We start from the raw sequence: 23322 nt of genomic DNA on the forward strand, positions 1-23322 counted from the left end.
CCATTTGATTTACTTCCAAGTAGACACAAAGACAGAAGGCAAAGCAATTAAGCAATTCCCAACTCCCCATCCCTTGTGCGTGGGTCCGCTCCTCTGGATAAGGACAGATTTAAAACAAAAGGCAAAGCAATTCCCAACTCCACACTCCCTCTCCCCTCCCATGCTGAGGAAGTGCAAATGAAGACAATGTGATTTACTTCTGAGTAGACATGTTTAGTGGGCTGTTTTCAGCGCAGAAGTGGAGATTTTAAAAGAAGAAAAGCCATCCCAAAGCATCGCACTGACTTTCTCGGCAGGAGTAAGGGCCACAGAAAAGGGCTCACCTGGCTGTTGTGAATCCCCAGGAACCCCACCTGCTTGGGTATAAAGACAGGTGTGTGGGATTATGGCAGCAACCTCCCAAGGAGGGCTGTACATTCATTTTTAAAATAAATGGAAAACAAAGAACAAGACCCTTTGTTTCACTCTTTTTAGTTATGGAAACAAATAGAAATTCAAATGAAGGCGTTCTGAGTGAAAATTCATTCCTTCCTCTCTTTTTATTTGTTTGATTTTCTTTTTTCCTTTTTTTTCTATTGGGAAGAAAAATGGAAATAATCTGAAACAGGCTATACAAGTCACAGAAAGATTACAGGGAAAGGAGGGGAAAGAGCATACATGCAGTGAAACTGACAGATGTAACACAGCGTCTACCAAATGGGGACCCTAAAAAAAAAAATCATGCCAAGTAACATGCAACAGACATGGTTCTCCTATGGAAATTGGCAACAGGGCTATGCACTTTTGATGGCTTAGAAAAACTGGGTCCCTTTGTCTGATCAGCCTCAAATATGGCAGGTCTGATGTTTGCGGGAGGGATATTAGAATGGCTAGAAATTGCATGATATTTGGATCCAAAATGTAGAAGTCACAGGCAGCAGAAGACTGGCTGGATCTCTGTTTTCATTTCTCCATTGATGTCAAACAGTCAAAATGAAACAAATGCAATTAAAACAAATGGGAAACAAAAATGGAGAAACAAAACCCAAAGAAGTTGGAGGGAGGGTTGCGCCACCACGCCTCTGGAAAGGGCTTGGGCATGTTATCTAGATTTGTTCACACACAGCTTTGAGAAAGAGGCAATCTCTGTACCTATGACACTCCCCATTTTTCGCTGGAGGCAACAATGTCAACTCAAAAGACAAGCACCACTGCAGGCTGTCAAGAACCTGAGGTTAAGAGGGCCAGCCCTATCATTAAGTAGAATGAAGCAGCCACCTCAGGCAACAGATGCTGGGAGACAGCAGCAAGGTGTCCAAGAGAGCTTGTATGCTACACGACCTGCCCTGATCTCCCTAACTTAGCCTGATGCCCTCAGGTGCAGGGGGAGGATGCTGTTCCATCACCTGTGTGGAAGGAAGATTCAGCTGCCAGTCCAGCTGGCTTTTGTACATGGAAAGGGAGGGGTGCCATCTTGTTCTTTGCCTCAGGCAGCAGAAGGTCTTGGGCCAGCCCTGGAGGTTAAGCCAGGCAATGTCCATGGATCAGGGGCCACATTGCCGCCAGAACCCACCAGGAGCAAGACCTCTCCCCATCACCGAAACTGCTGCTGCTGAATGTGTTGTGGCAGCAGCAGCAACGCCCCCACGATTTTGTAAGAAAACAAGGCGTGCGGGGAGCATGTGCCTTGTTTACAAGCAGAATCGCACTCCCAGGAAGCTTCTGGGAGCGCAATCCTGCTTCCGAACAAGGCGCGTGCTCCCCGCACACCTTGTTTTCTTACAAAATCGTGTCTTCTTTGCTGCCACAGTGGCAAATTTGGCAGGGGTGCATGTGCAAAATTGGCCAAGGGAGGCCGCATGTGGCTTGCAGGCCGCCTGTTACCCACTCCTGGGTTAAGCCAAAGCTGGCTTGGAGGTTATAGCAGGACCTTCAATAGACAGCAAGACAGAGAAAGCTGGTAGTCGAGGGATCCGAATAATCTCAGGTGAGGGGCAAGGGGCTGGTCAGAAATGGATGCAAGAGAAACATGCACCTGTTAAGTGCCACGCACACACAGCCGTCACAAGAGTGGATTTGTGGATCTGCCCACCAAAGCCTTTCATAGCCAGCAGCCAAGCAGTAGCAAGCAGCAGCGTGCCACAGAGGAGGGCAAACTGCACACAGTGCCCAGCGGGGGGCAAGCCTGCCAGACCTGTGCTGGGGCAGCACGAAGACTTGCATCACATGGTCTAGATCAGCTCCAACGCTCCCAGTGGAGTCTGGGGGCTCCGATGTCAGTCAGGCGGTGAATCTGCTCCAGGTTTCAGTCAGAACTCTAAATGGGCTATCCAAGGTGCTTCATGCCTATTGTACCTCCTGATTCTCGGCCCAGTCTCTGGAGTATCCTAGCTATGCCTTTCACCTTGGATAGCTCCTTTAGAGTTCTGACTGGTTCTGACAAACCCGGATCGGATTCACCATCCCACTGACATCAGAGCCACCAACTTCCACCTCTGTTCGCCCCATCTTTCCATCTGGTTTTGTTGCTGCTCAAAAGGGCAGAATGCTCCGACGTCCAGCTGGATCGAGCAGTTTCCGAACGGCAAACGCTGTGATGGGATATGGATCAATTTAACACACCCTCCCAACAAAAAGGACCATTTAAGAGGATGCACAGTCTACATGGAAGTGATTTGGTTCCACAGATTGAAGGAAGCATCTTCCCAACCACGAAGCACTGGCATAGAGCACAGCAGCATATCTGGCAGAGGGTGCCTTCTTTCCCCCTGTGTTTTCCAAAGGGGGCAGACCAAGTAGGCTAGCAGCTAGGTTCTCTCCTTCGGAGACATCAGGGCTTGAGTTTGAAATAAGCTTCAACTGTAAGGAAACAGGGAAATTTATTAGAGCACAAAAATGAGCAGCTACAGTCAGGGATGGGTGAGTTCTGCAGTTACACGCTCACACAGAATTCATATTATTAGGCACAGAATGCAGCTTTAAATGTAGTTCTAAAATCAGGTTTCTAGCCCTCAGGGCTGCAGAGACATGCCTGGAAGAATGTGGACAATGCCTGGTGAAACCACAAAATTGAGGTTAGAATTTCCAGAGGTCTGGGGCAGCAGGGTCTGGTAGGACTTCAGTGCCCAGCATAGATCTCTCCCCCTCCTCAATGACTAGAAGAAGCAGAGTAAATTAAGTCAGCCTTCCCCAACCTGGTGCCCTCCAGATGTGTCAGACTGCAACTCCTATCATTCCCAGCCAGCATGGTCATTGGCATTTCATGAGACCCTCTAAATCAGCCTTCCCCAACCTAGGGCTCTCCATATATTTTGGACTACAGCTCCCATCATCCCTGACCATTGGTCATGCTGGCTGGGAATGATGGGAGTTGCAGTCTAACACATCTGGAGGGCACCAGGCTGGGGAAGGCTGAATTAGCAATATAAGTAAATATATGGCAAGCTGATGCAACATAGTGCCTAAGAGACTGAACTCCAAATCAGGAAGTCCCTGCTTCAAATGTCACCTTGGCTATGAACTCCCTCGATGACTTTTGGCAAGCCCTTGGCTCTACGTCTCAGCTCCCCATCTGCAATATAGGGCTAATGATACTGGCCTATCTTACAGGGCTGTGGGGAGGATTACAGTGATCGTGTATGTGAAGCACCTTCAGCCCTCTAACGCTGGGGTGGGCAGAAGTTAGATCTCCAGATGTTTTGGATTTCAACTCCCATCAGCCCCTGCCAGCATAGCGAAGGGTTGGGAGCTGCAGTCCAACCACACCAGACAGGCCACATGTCCCCCATCCCTGCTATTACAGAGGTAATAAATGTTAAGCATAGGTATAAATGCCCAGGTGTAAGAATTGGATGCATGCATGCGTGCAGAAGGTCAAAGTCTTGCTGAGACTCACTTACTTGCATACTCCTGGGGTGTCATGGGCTGCTTTATGATGTGCCTAAAGGCTGCCATCCACTCTTGCTGATCCTTCTCGGTCTCACAGGTGAAGAGGTAATCACGGTCAGGAGTGACGATGGTGATGCCATACTGCCAGGTGAAGCTTCCCTGCGTGCCAGCCGGCAGCCCTTGTATGACGCCGTACCCGTGTTCCCCACTTCCCACAAACACTTCACCTTTAGCAAAAGCGTCCTGGGAGGTGGTAGAAAAATGGGAGGGAAACCTGCCTTAGAGACCTCATTGCAACTCTGGCCCATGTGAGCGGCTGAGAGCCCAGAACCAGGAGCTGGACTCAATGGCCCTACAGGCCCCTTCCAACCCTACTGTTCTATGATTCTATGAACCAGAGTCGTCAAACAGTTTTCCTGGGGACTGACTGGCAAGGGAGTGGTGTGACACAGTACCTTAATTCCCAACACTTAACATTCGAAGTAAGGGCAGCTGGAGCAGCAACAACAGCTGTGGTAACATCTAAGCTTGGGCAGTGGACGTTTTCCAGCACCGCTCCCTCCAGTGCCTTCCCTAGTCAACCATGTCCCTGGGAAGAGCTGGGAACTGCAGACTGTCCAGCTGCCTGGGTGAAGAGGTGCCCTGTCCATAGGAACCAAAATATCTAGTGTAGGGGAAAACAACCTCTGGCCCACGGGCCTTATACGTCCTGCGGAGATTACCCATCCAGTTCCCTCCACAGGTTCTGCCTCCTCCTGTCCTCAAGTCCCTCCCTCTCCCCAAGCCACACCCCTACCAAGGGCTTTGTGAGGAGACTGAGAGAAGAATCCCCTTGTTATCTCTGATTTGTGATCAGAGATAACAAGGGGTTCCCCTGTGTGTTGCTCCCAGTGGAGGCTGGTGGCTCTCATTGTGGTGGGGCTGTCAATCCATTCTGGGTTTCAGTCAGAACAAGCCAGAATTCTAAAGGAGCTATCTGAGGTGCTGAAACTAGGGTTCAACACCTTGGATCATTCCTTTAGAGTTCTGTCTGATTCTGACTGAAACCCAGAATGGATGCACAGCCCCACTGAAATCAGAGCCACCAGCCTCCACTGGTTGCTCCCTACCCCAATGGAGGGTGTGCTCCATACAGGGGAATCCCCTTGTTATCTCTGATCACAAATCGGAGATAACAAGGGGGAAGTGGGAGGGCAGATTTGCCAGCTCTGCGTCCTCTCCCAAATGGGAGTGAGTGCAGGGCAGGAAAGTGGCTTCGCTGTACATGGGCCTTCTCTGATGGGAGAAGATCCCCGCACAGCAAAGCCAGATCTCGGCAGATCCGCCCAGAAGGTTCATCCTCAAGGGTGAGAATTATTCTCCCCTAAGACCACCACGGAGCCCCCAAGAGCAGCAGCTGGAACAGTGACAGCAGCAGCAACCATCTATTGCAGCTTTCTTTCCCCAATCTGGTGTCCTCCAGATATGGACTACAGGCTTCATCATACCCAGCCAGTGTGCTCGCTGGCTGGGGATTACCGGCATTGTAGTCAAACACATCTGGAGGGGCCCAGGTCAGGGAAGGCTGGTTTAATAGGGAACAACCCTTCTCTTACATCCAGCAATGGATTAGCATTTCTCTGCTGGAAGAAGAAAGTGTAGCCTAAAGAACTGGGAGAGATAAAAATAAGTAAGGGGGGAATTCATCTGCTGGCTCACCAAAGGATCCTTGAAGTACATCAGTCTTCGATGGTCCAGGCTGAACCAGCGTTTCTTGAAAGTCTCCTTCTGCTGCAGAGGAGAGAGAAGAGAGAGAACCAAGGACATTTACAAGGGGAGAGAACCCTCTGCTGGTGCATTTGGGGAAGTGGCATTAGAACTACGCTCAATTCCTGCACAGTGTCCATCTGGTCTAGTGGAATAGTAGGTTAGGGTTTGGATGTGTCACCTACCAGTTTTCTTACGGTGTCACCACACAGCCTGTTCTATATGCCACATTCCCCACAAAAACATTTGAACAACAACAGAAGTCAATACCATAACATATTAATAAAAGCCAGCATTAAAGCAAACAAAAAACCTTCCAGCCCAAGATAAAAACCAATAGAAATACAACCAAAACTAGCCAGCTATTAAAACCAATCAGCACCAGTCCAAAAAGGAGCGTAGTCCAAAACATCTGGAGAGCACCACGTTGGTGAAGGCTGTTTTAGGGCGCAATCCTACGCATGTTTAGACAGAAAAATGTCCTACAACTCCCAGCATTCCCCAGCTGGCTGGGGAATGCTGGGAATTGTAGGACATTTTTCTGTCTAAACATGCATGGGATTGCGCCTTTCAGGGGTCTTATGAGATGCCTTCTTGATGTCTTTGCTCTGCTGATACTTTTTCTCTTGGGTAAACCTTGGATAGGTTAGATCTGTTTTTATTTTTAATGTATTTCCATGTACCTGCAGCTTCTGAGATTAGCAGAAGTAATAAAATAAATTGCATCTAAATAAATCAATAAATGGATATACCCTGGGCCCAGTCTTCTCCATGTAACCTTCTTTCAGGAAATTCCGCGTCAACCGGCTTCTCAGCTGCAACAAAGGAATCAGTTCTGAGTGATCAGAATGCTCAGAAATTTTGACCATTTTGGATAATCACACCGTCATTTTACTCAGGTTATCAAAATGCCTAAGGCTGACCCAACCAGACTTACACACAGACAGACAAACAATTTCACCTTGAGTCAAAGATGGCCAAAGGGCTGAAAAAAATGAGATTTCCATTGTCCCTAGGGGTGCTTCCAGATGGAAGATTCCTAATGCTCCCAATCAATGGCTACTAGTCACAATGGCTATATATTACCTCCAGCAACAGAGGCAGTGGCAGGGGAAACATGAGTGGCAGGCCACTATTGCGTTCGTGACCTACTTGTGGGTTTCCCACAAGTACTTGTTGGCCACTGTGTGGACTAGATAGGCCTTTGGTCTGATTCAGTGTCCGTCCATCCGTCCGTCCATCCATCTAATCACATTTCTAATCCTCCCAATAACTAATGTTCTCTGGGCAGATTGCAAACAGTTAAAAAAAAACACCCCTAAACTGCCATATAACTGTTAAAAATATAAAATACAAGACAAATATTTAAAAGAATACAATACAATATAATGCAAAACAATAAACAGCGCAGGAATTGATAAAGCAGCTGTAATAACGTAGAACTAGGTCTCTAAAATGCCTGCGACAAAAGAAAGGTCTTTGCCTGGCGCAGAAAAGATAAGAATGTAGGTGCCAAGCAAACCTCTTTGGGGAGTTTATTCCATAAGTGGGGTGCCACCACTGAGAAGGCCCTCTCTCTCTTGTTGCCACCTACCTAGCTTCCTTTGGTGGGGGCACCCAGAGGAGGGTGCCTTTAGATATTCTGGTCCCAAGTAGTTTAGGGCTTTAAAGGTTAAGACCAACACTTTGAATTGGGCTTGGAAATGGACTGGAAGCCAGTCTTATGTTCTTAAGAGGCAGTGTGCCACTATTCTCTCTTTTCTTTCTCAATAGGGTTTTTGTCTGGTAAGAAAAAGGACTGAAGAAGCATCAGTAAAACATAGGAAGGCTTCAAATGGAAGACTTTGCTGTGTGGACATCCTGTAAAGTTCTGTGAATGAGGCAGGGCAATGGCTCAGTAAAAGCCTGATCTGGCAAGCCACATAGCCCGGTGGCCTTGCTAGTGGGCTATCTCGCTTGCTACATCTCTTACCTCTTGATCACTGGCTACAGGGAAGGCCACCTTCAGATAGTGGAATTGTACTGCACGGATTGCGTTGAACCAGTCCACTATTTCCTAGGAAGAGAGAAGGCATGCAAAAGAAGAATGAATCATTGATTGGAAGCCTGATCCTCAAGACATCTGCTCAGAAGAAAGCCCCATTTAGTTCTATGGAACTCAACTCCCTAGTCGATACAATTAAGATGGCAGTGTGAGTCTGAGGAACCTGAAGCCCAACAGAACGGAGTACTACGAGGCACTATCTATGGGCCAAATCACAGGTTGTCATTACCACTGGCCATGCTGACTGGGGCTAGTGGAAATTGCAGTCCAACACACCCAGAGGGCGCCTGGTTGGGGAAGGCTGGTGTAGCGATGTCTCTTCTTTTTTGTGAATAATTACAGGCACGGATGGGGGCAATCTGGGAGGGATCTCAACACACAGGGAGGGGAGGCTTATCCCTTCCCTTCCCAGCCATGCCCCTCTCCCCAAAAGTCTGCCCCACTGCACAGCTACAAGCAACAGTAAAATAGTTAAAAAACAGCAACAGCAACCCAACCCTCCCCATGCACTGCTATTCCCCCCGCCCCCAAATCACCCCCATGCTTGATCTTGATTTAAGAGGAAGAAGGAACAGAGCTGCATGCTACCTAGTGAGCCTGGCATGCGATCCGGTCCTATGAACATCTCCCACAGCCAGCATGCATAAGACCCTAAAGAGCAGCATTCCCTATTCTTATCCCAGACATATTTACAGGCAACGTTAAGGACTCGTGTTCAGTGTTGCCATTGTTCCTACGGATCGCTCGCACTGACAGCTTTAGGCCTCTAGTACCATTCGAGACAGGGGCAGGCAATGCGGTGGCCCTGGTGCCCACCAAGGTGCCCTATCCTTGATTCTAGGCCCTACTTTTTAAAAAAATTAACACCTTTTCTTACTGGCAGCTGGAATTGCTATGAAATAGGTTTCAGTTGGTGCTGAAAACCGTGGGTTCAAAAGAGATGCTTCTAGAGCACGCCTATGGCCCCTAGACAGCATCTGGGGGGCCATAAGATGGTTTGGATTCCTGGACCTGAAGTTAGAGGTGCACTCTAACATTGGACCCAGGAGGCTGAGCTCTCCACCCTTTCCCACCTCCTCACAGCCAGTGCAGAGAGAACCACCTCTAGGAGTTCAGAAATGTGAACTGGAGAGGAGGGAAAGGAGGCAGTTCTGTGGGCAGAGAGGGAAGGCGACCACAGTGGCCAGCTTATGAAGAATCCTCTGGCCGCCCCAGCCTCCTTCCCTCCCTCTCCGCAGAACCCCAGCTAGAAATCACCCATCTAGCGAAAAAGCAGGGCGAGAGGAGCGCGGAGGGGACAATCACCTCCACGCTCCTTCTGCTCTGCATAGGATGCTCATCAGGCTCCAAGTTTTATGTATGCATGCATTGCATTTATATCCTGCCTTTTTTCCTCTTGCAAGGAACCCAAGGTGGCTTACATGATCGTCCTGCTCTCCATTTTATCCTCACAACAACCACCCTGTGAGGTAGGTTGCGCTGGGAGTTTGTGAACAAAGTCACCCAGTGAGCTTCCATGGCTGAGTGGGGACTAGGACCCGGATCTCCCGGCTCTCAGTCCAACACTCTCGCCATTACACCGCTCTGGCTCTCAGAGTTCAGAGGCTGATGGGCATCTAGATAGGAAGTGTGTTGGGGCTCGGACAAGACCTCTGCCTTGTAAGGTTCCCTACCCCTGAATTAAGACAAGGACTCTGCTAATCCAGGCTTTATCCAGAATGACCTGTCAATGTGGCTGGTAGTGCTGCAGCATATTGGCTGGCCAGCTCCACACATACCTTCCCATCGTCATGGTAAAGGAAGATGTTGCGAGTCTTGTTATCTTTAAGATAGGTGATCTGCAGGCCATGGGGGTGCCCTGTCTTCTCTGGCTGGAACATGGCATTGATCATGTCAATTTTCACAGCTATTTTGGGTTCTTTCACCTGAGAACACATTATTATTAGTAGTAGTATTAATATTATTAGTATTAGTATTAATTAATATTATTTCTACAACAACACCGATGTTCATGAGATGTTTCAGAGTTTCATAACAGCAGCAACAACAGGTCTCTGCCCCAAATGAGCATACAATTTCAGTTTTGAAAACAGGTGAGACGACAGCAGGGAGGCAAGAGTCATTCTAAGGCAAGGGTGTTGAACCTCTTCCAGCCAGAGGGCTGAATTCCATTTCAGAGAAGCTCTCGGGGGCCACGTTCCGGTGGTGGGCATGGCCAAAAGCAGAAGGGGGAAATACCAGGATAATTTGACTTAAAGACCTCACTACCAGTAACAACGCATTAGGTGAGGCATTTCAACCTTTTGGAATGGTGGGGGCGGAGGAGGGGGGAACTGCACAAAAGCTGGGAAACCACCAAGGGATGGGTGGTCAGGGAATGGGCCGTGGGCTTGGGGAACCCTGGGTGGGGGAGCTTTGGTTCTGCACCCCTTCTCTAAGGTTCCCTTAGATTACTCCAGAGATGGTCCTGAAATGTCTCTCTGGCCCTAGGAAAGGCTGCATATTCCAGCTTGGGATGAACTCGCAAGGCAATTCTTACTCACATCCTGTTTAACGAAGTACTTGAGACACCCCTCTCTCTCGGACAGCAGAAACCTGCGTGGCAGATACTGCCCGTTGTCTCGGCCTTGTTTCCACAGGGTCCCTTCCTTCAGTCCTAGAAAAGAAGGCTGGAGAGTACATACAATGGCCAGGGGGAAGCGTCAGAGAGCCTCAGAACACCGGAAGCTGCCTTGTGAACCATCAGACTATTTGCCTATAGACTCCATGCCTGCCTTCCCCAGCTGGGCGTCTTCTAGGCGCGTTGGATCACAATTCCTAGCATGGGGGTGTGCTGGCCCAATGTAACTTGCCACCTCAAGTGAGGTGGCAGTGCTGCCACCGCTGCCCAGCCACTTGCTTGCTCAGGTGACGCGCCCACCCACCCAGCAAGCCAGCCAGCTGCTTGCTGACTTGCCTGGCCGGCCAGCCCAGCTAGCCACATGCTCCTGCCCACCCGGGCACTTCCGCCTTATGCCGCAGCTGCGGGGTTCCCATGAGAAGTCAGCTGAACTATCGAGAAAGATCGGACGACTCTCATGGGAGCCCCATGGCACATGGCCAGCCACGGTAAGGCGAAGCAGTGGCAGGCAGCGCACCAAGTAGGTTGCTCTAGAGAGCCCTGCCAGTTGATCTCTAGCTGCAGCAAATGCCACAGTGGGAGAGCAGCTGGCGGGGCTCTCCAGAGCACCCACTGGAGGTGGCAGAGAGGTATCAGCAGGCCCTCCTGGCAAAGTCAGGGGAGGGAGAGTGGCGCAATTCACTGCTCCTCCTGTTCCACCACCTGATGCGGGCACATCAGCCTGCATAATGGTAGGGCTGGCCATGGGGATGTATATGTGAGGGTGAGGGAAGATGGCCTTGAGGAGAGATTAACCAGGAATTACATGATTTGTGGTTACTTAGGAACTTTGACCTTTCTTCTGGCAGGACTCCTGTGGCTTTTATGGTGGTGCAATGGCTGCAATGCAACCAGTGATGCTCACTTTCATCCATCACTGCTGGGGAAAGCATCAGTGGTTGCATTTCTGCCTGTCATCTATCTTCTGAAAGTGCAGGGCCTTTGCCAGAAGAAAAAGGACTGCCGTATGGTTAGTATTTCAGCTCCAAGGGGTGGTGGGCTGGACACTTGCTGTGCCTGTTCCCATGGAGAAAACATTCACACATAGAGATGGTATCTTGCTGTTTGCTGCACAGCCTCACACTCTCCAGCCTGCATAGACCACAAATGCTAATTCTTGCTGTCACATTTGGTGGGCTCTCTGGGCACAGTATTTCTTTCAGGGGCCAGAAACCAAGTGACATCCTGTAGCACTAAAAATACCATTTCCTGAGCCACTAACTGCAGCTTTAAGGAGAAAGATGCTTCAGCAAGCATCTGCCCTATAAGAACTAGCTGGTTAGATTTTTAGTGATACTTGCTACCCAGACTCCACCAGAGAGAGTTCTCATATATCAGCCAGGACTGTCAACTCTAGACCCCGAGAGGGCTCTGGGTTGCCAAGTCCAACAAGCTCTGTTTTTAATCCTCAAAATAAAACAATGTTCTCTGTCCTATAGTCGTCAATCTCATTGGGATACCTATTCAGCTATATAGCTTGCTTATATTAATCATGAATTTACAAATATAACAGAAAAAGAAACAAAAAGGCAGTTCACAATAACATTAGCAAAAATTCAACACTCGTTTCTTAACTATATGCATTAATAATTAATGCGTATTTTTAAGATACGAGTGTTGATTTTTTGCTAATGTTATTGTGGACTGACCTTTCTGTTATTTCCTTTTCTGTTCTATTTGCAAATTAAAAATAAAAGCTTAAAATTTTTTTTAAACACAATGTTCTAAGCCCTTTCGTGCCATACTCATTTTGCCCTACTTGACCATAGTGAATGGATGAATTGTCCAGAACCTGACAGCTTAACAAGTACAATTTCACCTGTGCCAGAAGAGGAAATTCGATCTGGTTCAGATTCTCCTGTCACTTTAGCAGTGTGATTGGGAAAAGTCTCCCTTGGTCAAATTCTACGTAACTTCCTCCTCAGGGTCTAGTCTCTTATTGTGGTTTTAATGTTCTATATATTTTAAATTGTTTTACTGTGTGTTGTTTGGTTTTAATTTTTGTGAACCGCCCAGAGAGCTTCGGCTATTGGGCGGTATAGAAATTAAATAAATAAATAAATAAATAAACCCAACTGTTGGTACTAACCAGGGCCCCATCTATATGGCACTGCTTTGACCCTCCACCCCACTGCAACTGCGCAGCAATGCGGCTTCGAATCAACTTCCCCTGCGATAGACTCACGATGTACTGCGCGCTTCCCTTACAGATTCGCTGTGCCCTTTTTTTTGCCATTTTAATGAAATGCGCAGCTGTGCAGCCCCATGAGTGTGGGGGTGTGACACTTCAGTGGCTGTTTTGTATTTGAGGGGCTCTGCTGTGTCTTTCCATCCCTTTTTAGGTAAAAAGTGGGTGGTCTGTGCTCCTTGATTTCCACACCATCAGTTTGTCAGTTCCCCTGCGTGAGACTCACGCTATGGTTCATACTCATAAGCGTGAGTGCTACGTGCCTACCTATCGCTCCGAAATGGTGGCCGGAGCGATGTTGGTTCTCCCCCAAGTCTCCCCCCAGCCTTTGGGTACTGAGTCCAAAAGCAACCTTTGCGACGATACGAAGCTGCAAAACTGTGCAAAAGTGTGATTAAATAGATGAAAACGCCCTTCTGTGCCTCTGTAACTGCGCAGCTGTGAAGTGATGGGGGAGTAAAGGGGCATCACAGAGTGACGCAGGTACTACGCACGCCTACAACACGGCCACTGCAAGATGCAAAGTTGGTTCGGGGAAGAAACAAACAGCCCGCAACCATGGGGAAACCTGCAGCAAACTCAAAAAATCGCAGTAAAACGACTCCTTGGAACTCTGCATTTTCCAGGTGAAAACCATGGATGGCTATGAAGTCACAACTGCATCATCTATCATGAGGGACCTCAACTCGCACACACCCCGGAGTAAAAGCCCAGTGTAGATGGGGCCCAGGCTTCTGCAAATTGTACTAAGATGGTTGTAGTGTGAGCAGCAGCTGCTAGACTGTGTCTCACCGCTGCTAACAAAGTCGTTCAGAGTGGGAACAGATTCTGTTGCAGACAGCTTTGAGTTAACAGCTGGATTTTATATTTTAAAAAACAACTGTCTGCTACTTCTTGTTCCCAGTGGTCCTAGGGGCACTGAAACCTGAAACTATCACATCACCTGACAGAGCCCAATTTGAAATCTGCAAACCCTCCTCCTCCATATCACCTTAGGACTCTAACTATGCAGACATCCTGACTACAATATGCAGTCAGCCTTTTTTCCTCCTCCTATTCCCCCGCCAACCTGCTTTTTGTAGTGTCTTGCCTGATTAAGAGATCTGGAGATCTCAAAAGCTTGCACATTTTTTTGTGAACTTTGAGTTGGCCTAACAAAGGAATTACATCAGGGATCCCCAATGATTTTGAGTCAGTGGGCACATTTGGAATTTTGAAAGAGTGTTGTGGGTGTTCTTACAAAATGGCTGCCATGGAGGGACTGCCCATTCATAAAATGACTGCCATGGGGGGTATGGGTATGGCTGGTCACAAAATGCTCATTTCCCAGAAGGCAAAAGGTGAGACAAAAAGAAAAGTAACTTGCCCAAGAACCTAAGTACAAACCAGAAATGGGGTCTGAGCTCCAGAGAACACAAAACTATTTTTCTGAATACAATTAAAGATGGTTCTGGAGGGAAGCCCTTTGCTTTGCAGCATGCCAGCATCCTTGTTAAAAAATAATTAATTCAAAAAGCATAAGAATTAAAATAAAAATCAGGAGTGGCAGAGAGCCTTGTGGGCATCAAGAGAAATGTCTGCAGGTACATTTGTGCACATAGGCAATCATGTTGGAGACCCCAGGATTACACTATATGGATTTGGGAACATTGCAGATTCATTACCGTTGGAATACAGTGGCTGTTTTCCTGGCTCCGTGAATTCCTTCCTTTCATATTTGGCTCGTATCCATTGTTCTCTCAGGACTCTGTAAGATGTCACAACAAGAGATATGTGACAGATAAGAGAAGTCCAACAGTAGCCACCCCCAATCCCTTCCTCCTGATCCTGACAGAGCAATGGCACTTACAGGCAGTCTGTGTGGATTGGGCAGTAATAGTATGTAGGGACATGGGCCTCATACGTCACTTTGGCCATCGCGTTCCCGTGCTGCGCCAAAAACTGCAAAGCAGGAAGATGCATCACTGAACACTCTTTCCCTTTCACACAGGAACATTCCTGACTAGTCCCAGAGCTTCTCCATACCAGGTTATTTATTCCACAACTTTACTGTGGCTTCTGCTTCCTGACTCTTTGCAGGATTAAGTTTGGCTCCTTCACACACACTTCCTCTTTTTTTCAAGGCTGCAAGTTCTATACGTTTCATTATACAGCCACTAGATGGCACTGCTGTCATAGCACAACTCTCTCTTTACACGGACACATTCAATTCATTTTTTTTAATTACCTCATTATCTCCATTTCAAATAAAGCCACGGAAATGGTTGGAAAGCACGGGAGAGGCATTGGAGGTTGACGATGTTGTGTAAAGGACCCGCAAACTTCTGTGAGTACCCAATCTCAATAGCAGGGTAAAAACCCCATGTGTTGAAGCCCCCACTCCTACTTCCCATCCCTGCCATCTCCTAACCCCTCGCCACCTACAAACTCTGAATGATACCCAGTCTCCGTACAAAGAATTATCTCCCCAGATCAGCACCAGAATAAATAAGGGAATTTTGCCAAGTCATATTCTGGAATCCCTAATACACAATACAGCAGGGGTGGGGAACTTCAGACCCATGTGCCACATCTGGACCTCCTGAGGTTCCACAGATGGCTATAACACCTTTTCCTAGCCATATTCCTTTCCCCTGGCCACGTATCATTTGGTGATTTTCTAGCTTTAGCACGTTTCCCCCCACATTCTATAAGGTTGAAATGTTTCTTCTAAAGCTTAGTTAACTGGTATTAAGACCTTTCAGCTAAAATATGCTGGTATTTTTTATATTTTGACCCCACCCCTTTTGCCCTGCCCACTTCTGGAATGCAGCTTCTGGAATGAGAGCTTCTCCAAAACAGAATTAGGCCCTTGGGCAGGGCCAAATTAAGACATGCATAGGCCCTAAGCCATGTCAAGATTCCGAGGCCCCATACCATATAAATAAGGAGAAAACAGTGTATTACATTACAATAGAAAGGGTAATGAAAGGGTACCACCCAGCGCTTGTAGTTAAACAGTGTTAGATAGCCTTCTCTGAATATGTGTATAAAAACACTAATATATTAAGTTGATTTGAACTTCTTTTAAACTGGCTCTAGCCTGTATTTATTGCCTCCAATACTAAAAGTTGTGTTGCCATGCTTTCTCTATATAAGGCAACTCTGCTGGAAGTCACACCAGACTTTCCAACACATTTAAATGAAAGCACTTTCAATTATAATACATCTTAAGTTATCGCAAACTTATTTAGAGGCCCCTCATAATATGGCTTACTTGGCTTGTTCCTAAATCTGGCATGGCCCTTGGGCTAAAAGAAGTTCCCCACCCCTGCAACAGAGAATCCCAATGGTCTGGAATCCCACACCGTTGAGCTTTGCACAATGCAGAGGCCCTGTTCAGTCATTTCCCCTCACACGATTCCAGTTGCAACTGGGGGAGGAATGGGGACACACCTGTTGTCTTCACCCCTTCTGAAGTGTACCTGATGGCCTGTCTAAACCGCACAAGGAGCCTTGTTCACATGTACAGTACGCTCCCCTGTGCTGCAGAAGTTCAACCTCCACGAGAGGAGGGCTGCAGGGATGGACCACTGGAAACACAGCGGAGGGGGCAAGGCCAACAAGAGCGCTCCTGTTCAGTCCCATCATGCCAGTAGAAGCGGGTGGCTCCGATGTCAATGGGGTGGTGAATCTGATCCGGGTTTCAGTCAAAACCAATCAGAACTCTAAAGGAGCATGCACCTTGGATAGCTCCTTTAGAGTTCCGACTGAAATCCAGAATGGATTCACCACCCCACTGACATCAGAGCCACCAGCCTCCACTGCATCATGCAACGTGGACCAGGTGAGGGGGAATGAGCAAACAGGGCTACAGTCAAGCCTGAGATTTGCCATCACCTATCCAGCCTTCTCCAAGCTGGTGCTCTCCAGATATGTGGGAATACTCTGCTGGCTGGGGGTTTCTAGGAGTTGTAGTCAAGCACATCTGGAAGGTGCCAGGCTGGAGAAAGCTGAACTCTACACTCAGTAGGGTGGTGCCGTCCATCACAGCTCTGTTATGGGTGTGTTGCATGGCACATGAGTTTGCTGACCTGTCATTGCATTAATATTTTAAATGTCTACGTATCTTATTATTTAGATGGCCCCTTGCAGAGTAATATAAAGAAACAAAAAAAGAGGACAGATCACCACCAGTGTACACTTAGAATATCCTAGGTGTACATCTAAAATGGTAACATATGAAGCAGCCTTAGGACTGCCAAGTCCTATACCTTTAGGAGTTGCATAGACACAAGAACTTGGCCTGGTGCAGGAAGGGCCAGGGTTCACTGAACAAGTGCCAGGTGGCCCTTGCCCACCCCTGCAGATTTATTTTTTGTCCTCTTTTTTTGATGATGCAGAAGTGGCCATCCCAGTTTAGTGCCACCTCCTCTCATCCCTAGTGCAAGCTCTCTTGCTGCCTGAGGCAGGAGAGAACATGTGCTGCCACCACCCTGTGACCCCCCCATAACCTTTGCCACCACTGCCCGCCCTCTATTTGCCTCGTCCCGTGGAGAGCCGCTTCTTCTGGCTGCGTGGCTCTCCATGCGAGGACTTAAACAGAGGGCAGGTGGCTGCTCTAGAGAGCCCCACCAGCTGCTCTCTCACTGTGGCAAATCCCATGGCAGGAGAGCAGCTGGCTCTTCAGAGCACCCACTGGAGGTAGCAGGGCAGTGGCAGCAAGCCCTCCTGGGGGGGTGGGGGCAGAGCGGCACAATTCACTGCCTGATGTGGGTGCCTGACCTTGTTTCATGGGAAGGCTGGCCCTGCCTCCCTCCTTACTCCCAGTGTTCCTGAGAGAAAAGATAGGGAGATGTATGCCTGCCCCATACAAATAACAGGGCAGAAATCTTCTTCGAACAAGACTCACCTGAACCTGGTCTTCCTCCCAGCGGTCCATCGTTATTGACTTAACTTTGCTGATACTAGAGATGTTCCGATGAATCCTCGAGCAGTCTAAGCAGACGAAGACACCCAAGGTATGAGAGGCCCAGTCAGGATCTGAGTGGAATAAAAGCAGTATCCATGATTGAGGATTGGTTCCTGACAGAGAAGGGGATAACACGGAACAACCAATGTGTCCAAGCCAGCGACAAATATATATGAAAGGCCACCAGCTGCCTAAGTTACTTTCAGGTCGAAAGTAAAGATTAGGGTAGCAATTAACTATTATCGTCCTTGTTTCCTACTCACATCCCATTAATGCTTACAAATCCTGACTGAGATCAATGTGGATATGGTGAGAATTATCGTAGGAACCATACTTTAGATCAAGGGTGGAGAACCTGCGGCCCCCCAGATGTTGGTGAACTATTGCTCCTGTCATCCTTCACCATTGGCCAGGCTGGTCGGGGCTGATGGGAATTGGAGTCCAACAGCATCTGGATGGCCACAGGTTCTCCAGCCCTGCTTTAGAGCCTGGTAGTCCAATTATTCACTCAAAGGCATGCCTGTTCACCTTGGATCTTTCCCGACACACAATGTGCAGGTTGTATAAAATGCTACAGTACAAGCAGAGGTTAACAAGGTGGACCGGGCCAAAAGTAATTCCTGCCTCCGTTGGTAGTCTGCCTGAAAGGGCAAAATGCACATTACACGAGAGATCATTTTCAGTTTAACAGCACAACCCTATGCATGTCTATTTAGAAGTAAGTCCCACTGCATTCTAGGGGGCTTGTGGCCAGGTAAGTCTGCATAGGATGGAAGCCTTAAGCAACCACCACGGGCTCTGAATTTGATTGGTGCACTAACACAGGGGTGGGGGAGAGAGTGTTTACTCCTTTCTCCCCACCCTGCACCATTTTCCCATTCCAAATCCCCTTCCCAAGCTGCTGTTAGCCCTGGGGGGGGGGGGGGAGACAGAAAGCTGTCTTCCCCCTCTCCCAACTGTGGAGTTAGTAGCAGCTGCGGGGGGCAACTATTAGGAAAACGATGCCACCCGGAGGGAAGAGTTAAACATCCCTTCTGCCAGGGCCAGCGGCGGCTGGTGGCTCCGACATCACTGGGGCAGTAAATACGCTCCGGGTTTCAGTTAGAACTCGAAGGGCACAATCCTATGCATGTTTAGACAGAAAAAGGTCCTACACTTCCCAGCATGCCCCAGCCAGCATGGCAGGCAGGGGCATGCTGTGAGTTGTAGGACTTTTTTCTGTCTAAACATGAATAGGATGGCACCCTAAAGGAGTTATCCAAGGTGCGAAGCACTGGCCAGAGCTACTGCTGCAGTCTAATTCGCTCCCCTTCCTCTGCAGCCACTACAAAGTAAAAATAAAAATGTTAAGGGATCCAATTGTGGATCTCTAGCATAGTGTGTAGCTTTGGGCCCAAACAGTAAAAGGCTTAAAGAAAGATGTTGCCTGGTTATGTCAGTTTTTGAAGGCTTCCAAATGGATGGCCCCTACCGCTACCAATCAAAAGGCACTGTGTACACCTATTCCATCCTTACCTCTTTAACAGATTTTTTGAGGAAAGAAAAAAGACAGAAGTAGTGGGAAAACACAGGAGGGTTACAAGCAGAAGACGTTGTCGCGGGGCCTGCATGGGTAGGCATGGTTGGGCACCTGCCGAGGGCCCACACCCCAGCAGAAGCTCGCTGCCAAGATCCCCCTAGAGTTTCTCCTCCTCTTCACCCTTGCAACCTGCTTGTTCACCTGCCTCTCGCTCCGGCCCAGGGAGCAGTGGCGGTGGTGAGGAGGAGCAGGAGATGCCGCTGCCCACTTGCTCCCTGGCTCTCGGCCTGTCAAGCAAGCAAGCGGTAGCAATGGGGAGAAAGAGGATGAGGAACAACAGCAGCTGGTGACCAGGGTGGTGAGAAGGCAGGCTCACTGAGGGAGGGGCCCACTGTGGGTGGCTGGCCCAAGGGCCCTCAAAAATGGTCATTTCCCCCTCCCCTCTCGAATCCCATGAACGAGGCAGGACGGTTGCACAATCAAAGGCTTACGTGGAGCCTGAGGGACTCACCCAAGGTTGTACTGGATGGCTGTGAAAGAGCTGGACATGTTACAGAACAGAGGTTTGTATAAGAACCATAAGAGGACCTTAGAGTGCAGTCCTATGCATGTTTAGAGGGGGGAAAGTCCTACAACTCCCAGCATTCCCCAGCCAGCCACCTTTTTTCTATCTAAACGTGCATAGGATTGCACCCTTAATCCCTGTGTTGAGTCCTCCCATCCAGAAGCACCCAGTGGGGCTCTGTACAGGCCTTACAACAGAAAAAGTTACAGGCTACCAAAGTGGAGTGTGAGAAGCTATACCAGGATGGAAGAAGATTATTTATGAGTGGGTGGGTGGGTGGGGGGCTTCAATGCCCTGCACAGTCATTTCATTCTCCTCATCACAGGCTGAAACGGGATACATTTTGCAAATAATGGAATATATGCAAATTTCCACAATTAATAGAAGTGACAAGAATTCACTTCTTGCACAGCAGTTAGTGGTGCAGCTTGGCCCAGGCTTTGTGGCCGACATCCAGGGCTTTGCTGCCCAGGGTTGGCCCAAAGGACCACCCAGAAAGTAACAGGTGACGAGGGCAGCAGGTCAGCAGAAGCAAACTCCATTTTATTCCTGTAGTCATGATAGTGCTATGATTTAACGGAGCTTGAAATGCAAAACTGCACATGCTTAGAGTTTAGGTTTTTATAAAAAAAAAAAAACATTAGGGCTGGCAAACGTTCTAAGATATAAGGAATGGAAGCAGTTGTAAAATATGAAAAGGTGGGGGGGCAGGAAGAAAAATATTAGTTGTGTGCTTCACAACTGAAGTAATACACAAGACCATCTAAAGAGGGGACCATAAGAACGTTAAGTCCAGGGTCTAAAAATGACCTAGCTGTACCACTGACAGCAGCTGAAATGTTTTAAAACACATACACACAATCCACAGCTGGGAAATACACTTATTAGGGCCAATCAAAATTCCACAAAAACATGCAAGCTTCTGAGCTCTCCAGAACTCTTCATCAGGCTAGGTGGTACAAAAAACAGGTAATGAGGGAAGAAACAGAAAAGCCCCTAAAGTCTCTTCCCTTTCCATCCATTTTTCCTTGTGTGTCATGTCTCTTTTAAGATTCTAAGCCTGTGGGCAGGGATTGTCTTTTTTGATAACTGGTTGTCCGGGAGCCTTTCTTTTTCCTTTTTAAGCTGAGGAGCAGTGTAAAAATACTTTAAATAAATAATATGGTCAGATGTTGTGGCTATGAGGTCTGCAGTTTATAGATAGACCCAGTCTCAAAATGGAGATCGGCAGTATGAATGAATGAGTCAAGCTATCTTTGTTTGAAGTCTACACAAGCACTCACTGACACATGACCAAACCTGACCCACCTCCCAGCCCCAAACCAGGCTAGGGAAAGCATGTCCCCCTCAGGTGTGTCCCAAGAGCCAGGACTAATTCCACCACACACACACCCAGCCCCTATTTCTTCCAAGATGTTATCATTCCTCTCTCTGCTGCAAATGCCATCTTTGCGAGCTGTTCCCCACCCCATCCTGCACCCTTGCTTTACAGTCTGTTTTTGCACCGCCCGGACAGCGATTTACCAGGTTTCCTGCAATCTGCACACAAGGCGTTTTCTTCTCTCCTCCAAACTTCCTGGAGGATCTTTGCATTCCTCTCATCTTCTGCAGCCATCGCCCTTGACTGCGTAGGAACCCCTCCAGGCAGAGAAAGATTTGTTTCCTCTGTACCTGTAATCACACGACCAGCACCTTGCACAAGAGGTAGAATTAGCCAGGATGACGACGATGATGATGATTTTCTTTTGGAGAGGGAGACAGCTGCAGGGTTAATCAGAAACAGCCTCTCTGCAAGGCAGCTGGAACAGCAGAAGGCCCTTGTAAGGCAAGGCAAGCCAAGCTCAGTGCAGAGGTGTGATAGGCCCAGGCAGCAGCAGCAGCAGCAGCAGCAGCAAAAGGAGGGAAAACCTGTGGGTGTGAAGGGAAGTACAGCTATTAACCACGGAACCGGTTTTTCAAGATCGTGTATAGGGCCAAAGGACGAGCCCCAGAAAAAGTAACACAAGCAGTGCACAAAAGCAATAAACGCAACACCGCCCACGTTGCTCCATTACAATCAACATCGTGTGTATTTATTTATTTATTTATTTATTTATATTTCATTTCTATACCGCCCAATAGCCGAAGCTCTCTGGGCGGTTCACAAAAACTAAAACCAAACAACACACAATAAAACAATTTAAAATATACAGAACATTAAAACCACAATATAACAATACAACCACAATTAAACCTAGCAGCAGTGCAGGAGTTTAAAATACAGATTTAAAACAGCAAAGATAAAAATTTAGAAAGCTAAAATGCTAAAATGCCTGGGAAAATAAAAAGGTCTTCACCTGGCGCCGAAAGGAATACAATGTAGATGCCAGGCGAACCTCACTAGGGAGCTCGTTCCAGAGCCGGGGTGCCACAGCAGAAAAAGCCCTCCTCCTAGTAGCCACCTGCCTCACTTCCTTTGGCAGGGGCTCATGGAGAAGGGCCGCTGACGATGACCTTAAGGTCCGGGCAGGCACATATGGGAGGAGGCGATCCTTCAGGTAACCTGGCCCTAAGCTGTTAAGGGCTTTGAATATTAACACCAGCACTTTGAATCGGGCCCGGAAATGGACTGGCAGCCAGTGCAGCTGGAAAAGTACTGGCGTAATATGAGCTTGCAGGCCAGTCCCTGTTAACAATCTTGCTGCCTTATTTTGGACCAGCTGAAGTTTCCAGACCGTTTTCAAAGGCAGCCCCACGTATAATGCATTTCAGTAATCCAGACGAGAAGTTATCAGAGCATGGATAACTGTAGCTAGGCTACCTCTGTCCAGATAAGGGCGTAGTTGGTATACCAGCCTAAGCTGTTACTATGCACCTGTTTGATAAAGGAGCTCAGAGCACTCATCATAAACCACCTATACAAAAAGTCCCTTCGGAGCTGGCATTGTTCATGTTTTTAAAAAATGAACTCAAAAGGAAGAGATCATATTATCATTATTATTTATTACATTTCTATACCTCCCCATAGCTGAAGCTCTCTGGGTGGTTTACAAAGATTAAAAACCATTAAAAATACAGTATATAAAGTTTAGAACCCATTTACATAAAAACTTACAGACTGTACATACAGAGACAACATATATCGAAAACAACTTTAAGCAATCAACCATAACCATAAGAGAAATCCAGGACAGGATTAAACTCATTGCATGCTGCCAAATGCCTGAGAAAAGAGAAAGGTCGTAACCTGTGGCCAAAAACATAAAAACATTGGCTCCAGGCAGGCCTTGTCAGGCAGACCATTGCATAACTGAGGGGCCAGCACTGAGAAGGTACTCTCCCTTGTTGCTATCTCCCAAGCCTCCCTTGGAGGAAGCATCCAGTGGAGGACCTAAGATGCTGAACGTAGAGTACGGGTAGATTCATGTCAGAAGACATGCTATTACAAAGTAGACAAAAGCTGTTGGTTTGCACTGAACTTTTTCTCCATCATCTTAACACACCAACCCCCAATTCTACAGTCCCCAACCATTACAAAACAGTGTTCCACACTTTTTAATGGCTGTAACCCTATGTGTGCCTACCTGAGAGTAAGCCCCACTGAACCCAGTATGGCCTGCTTCTAAGTAAACATGTATAGGATCGTAGTGTTAAGAACACCTCTTATGTGTCATTTGCAAATGTTGTTAATGTGGGATAGAAACCTAAAGAGCCTATTTTAAATTGAATCTACATTACTTCAATCACTGTAGGCTTTACTTAGAATTACAACTGTGGGAAATGCAGGAAACAATTCTAACACTA

The 23322-nt window shown here is 47.7% G+C and overlaps 1 protein-coding gene across 2 annotated transcripts; it reads right to left on the reverse strand.

Moving 5' to 3' along the window:
- Window positions 1–511: 511 nt before the first annotated feature.
- Window positions 512–21376, reverse strand: LOC146339609 (arf-GAP with dual PH domain-containing protein 1-like). 2 transcript variants are annotated; one of them, XR_014784288.1, is made up of 12 exons: window positions 21064–21376; window positions 17396–17526; window positions 14354–14445; window positions 14169–14251; window positions 10201–10313; window positions 9436–9582; window positions 7586–7669; window positions 6366–6428; window positions 5566–5637; window positions 3879–4110; window positions 1817–2838; window positions 573–1665 (listed from the first exon to the last, which is right to left on the reverse strand). XR_014784288.1 is itself a non-coding variant. In XM_084809761.1 (11 exons), the coding sequence occupies exons 1-11, from the start codon at window positions 21152–21154 to the stop codon at window positions 2810–2812; spliced, it is 1137 nt and encodes a 378-aa protein (XP_084665887.1). In that variant the 5' UTR covers window positions 21155–21352; the 3' UTR covers window positions 512–2809. The 2 variants fall into 2 exon arrangements, 1 of the variants encoding a protein (XP_084665887.1); XM_084809761.1 differs by having other exon boundaries at window positions 512–2838; window positions 21064–21352.
- Window positions 21377–23322: the final 1946 nt, after the last annotated feature.

This window comes from Heloderma suspectum, chromosome 7, assembly GCF_057233095.1.
Source record: "Heloderma suspectum isolate Gila_16-S chromosome 7, 16-S_ref, whole genome shotgun sequence".
In the NCBI taxonomy this organism is placed as follows: domain Eukaryota; kingdom Metazoa; phylum Chordata; class Lepidosauria; order Squamata; family Helodermatidae; genus Heloderma; species Heloderma suspectum.

Bases quoted from the DNA above. Each gene is read 5' to 3' on its own strand.
- LOC146339609 (XM_084809761.1), bottom strand. From the start codon at position 21,154: ATGGCTGCAGAAGATGAGAGGAATGCAAAGATCCTCCAGGAAGTTTGG. The intron at 9,583-10,200 runs GTGAGTAAGAAT...ATGTGTTCTCAG, and splicing joins AGTACTTCGTTAAACAGGAT to GTGAAAGAACCCAAAATAGC. The intron at 5,638-6,365 runs GTATATCCATTT...TCTCCTCTGCAG, and splicing joins TGGAGAAGACTGGGCCCAGG to CAGAAGGAGACTTTCAAGAA.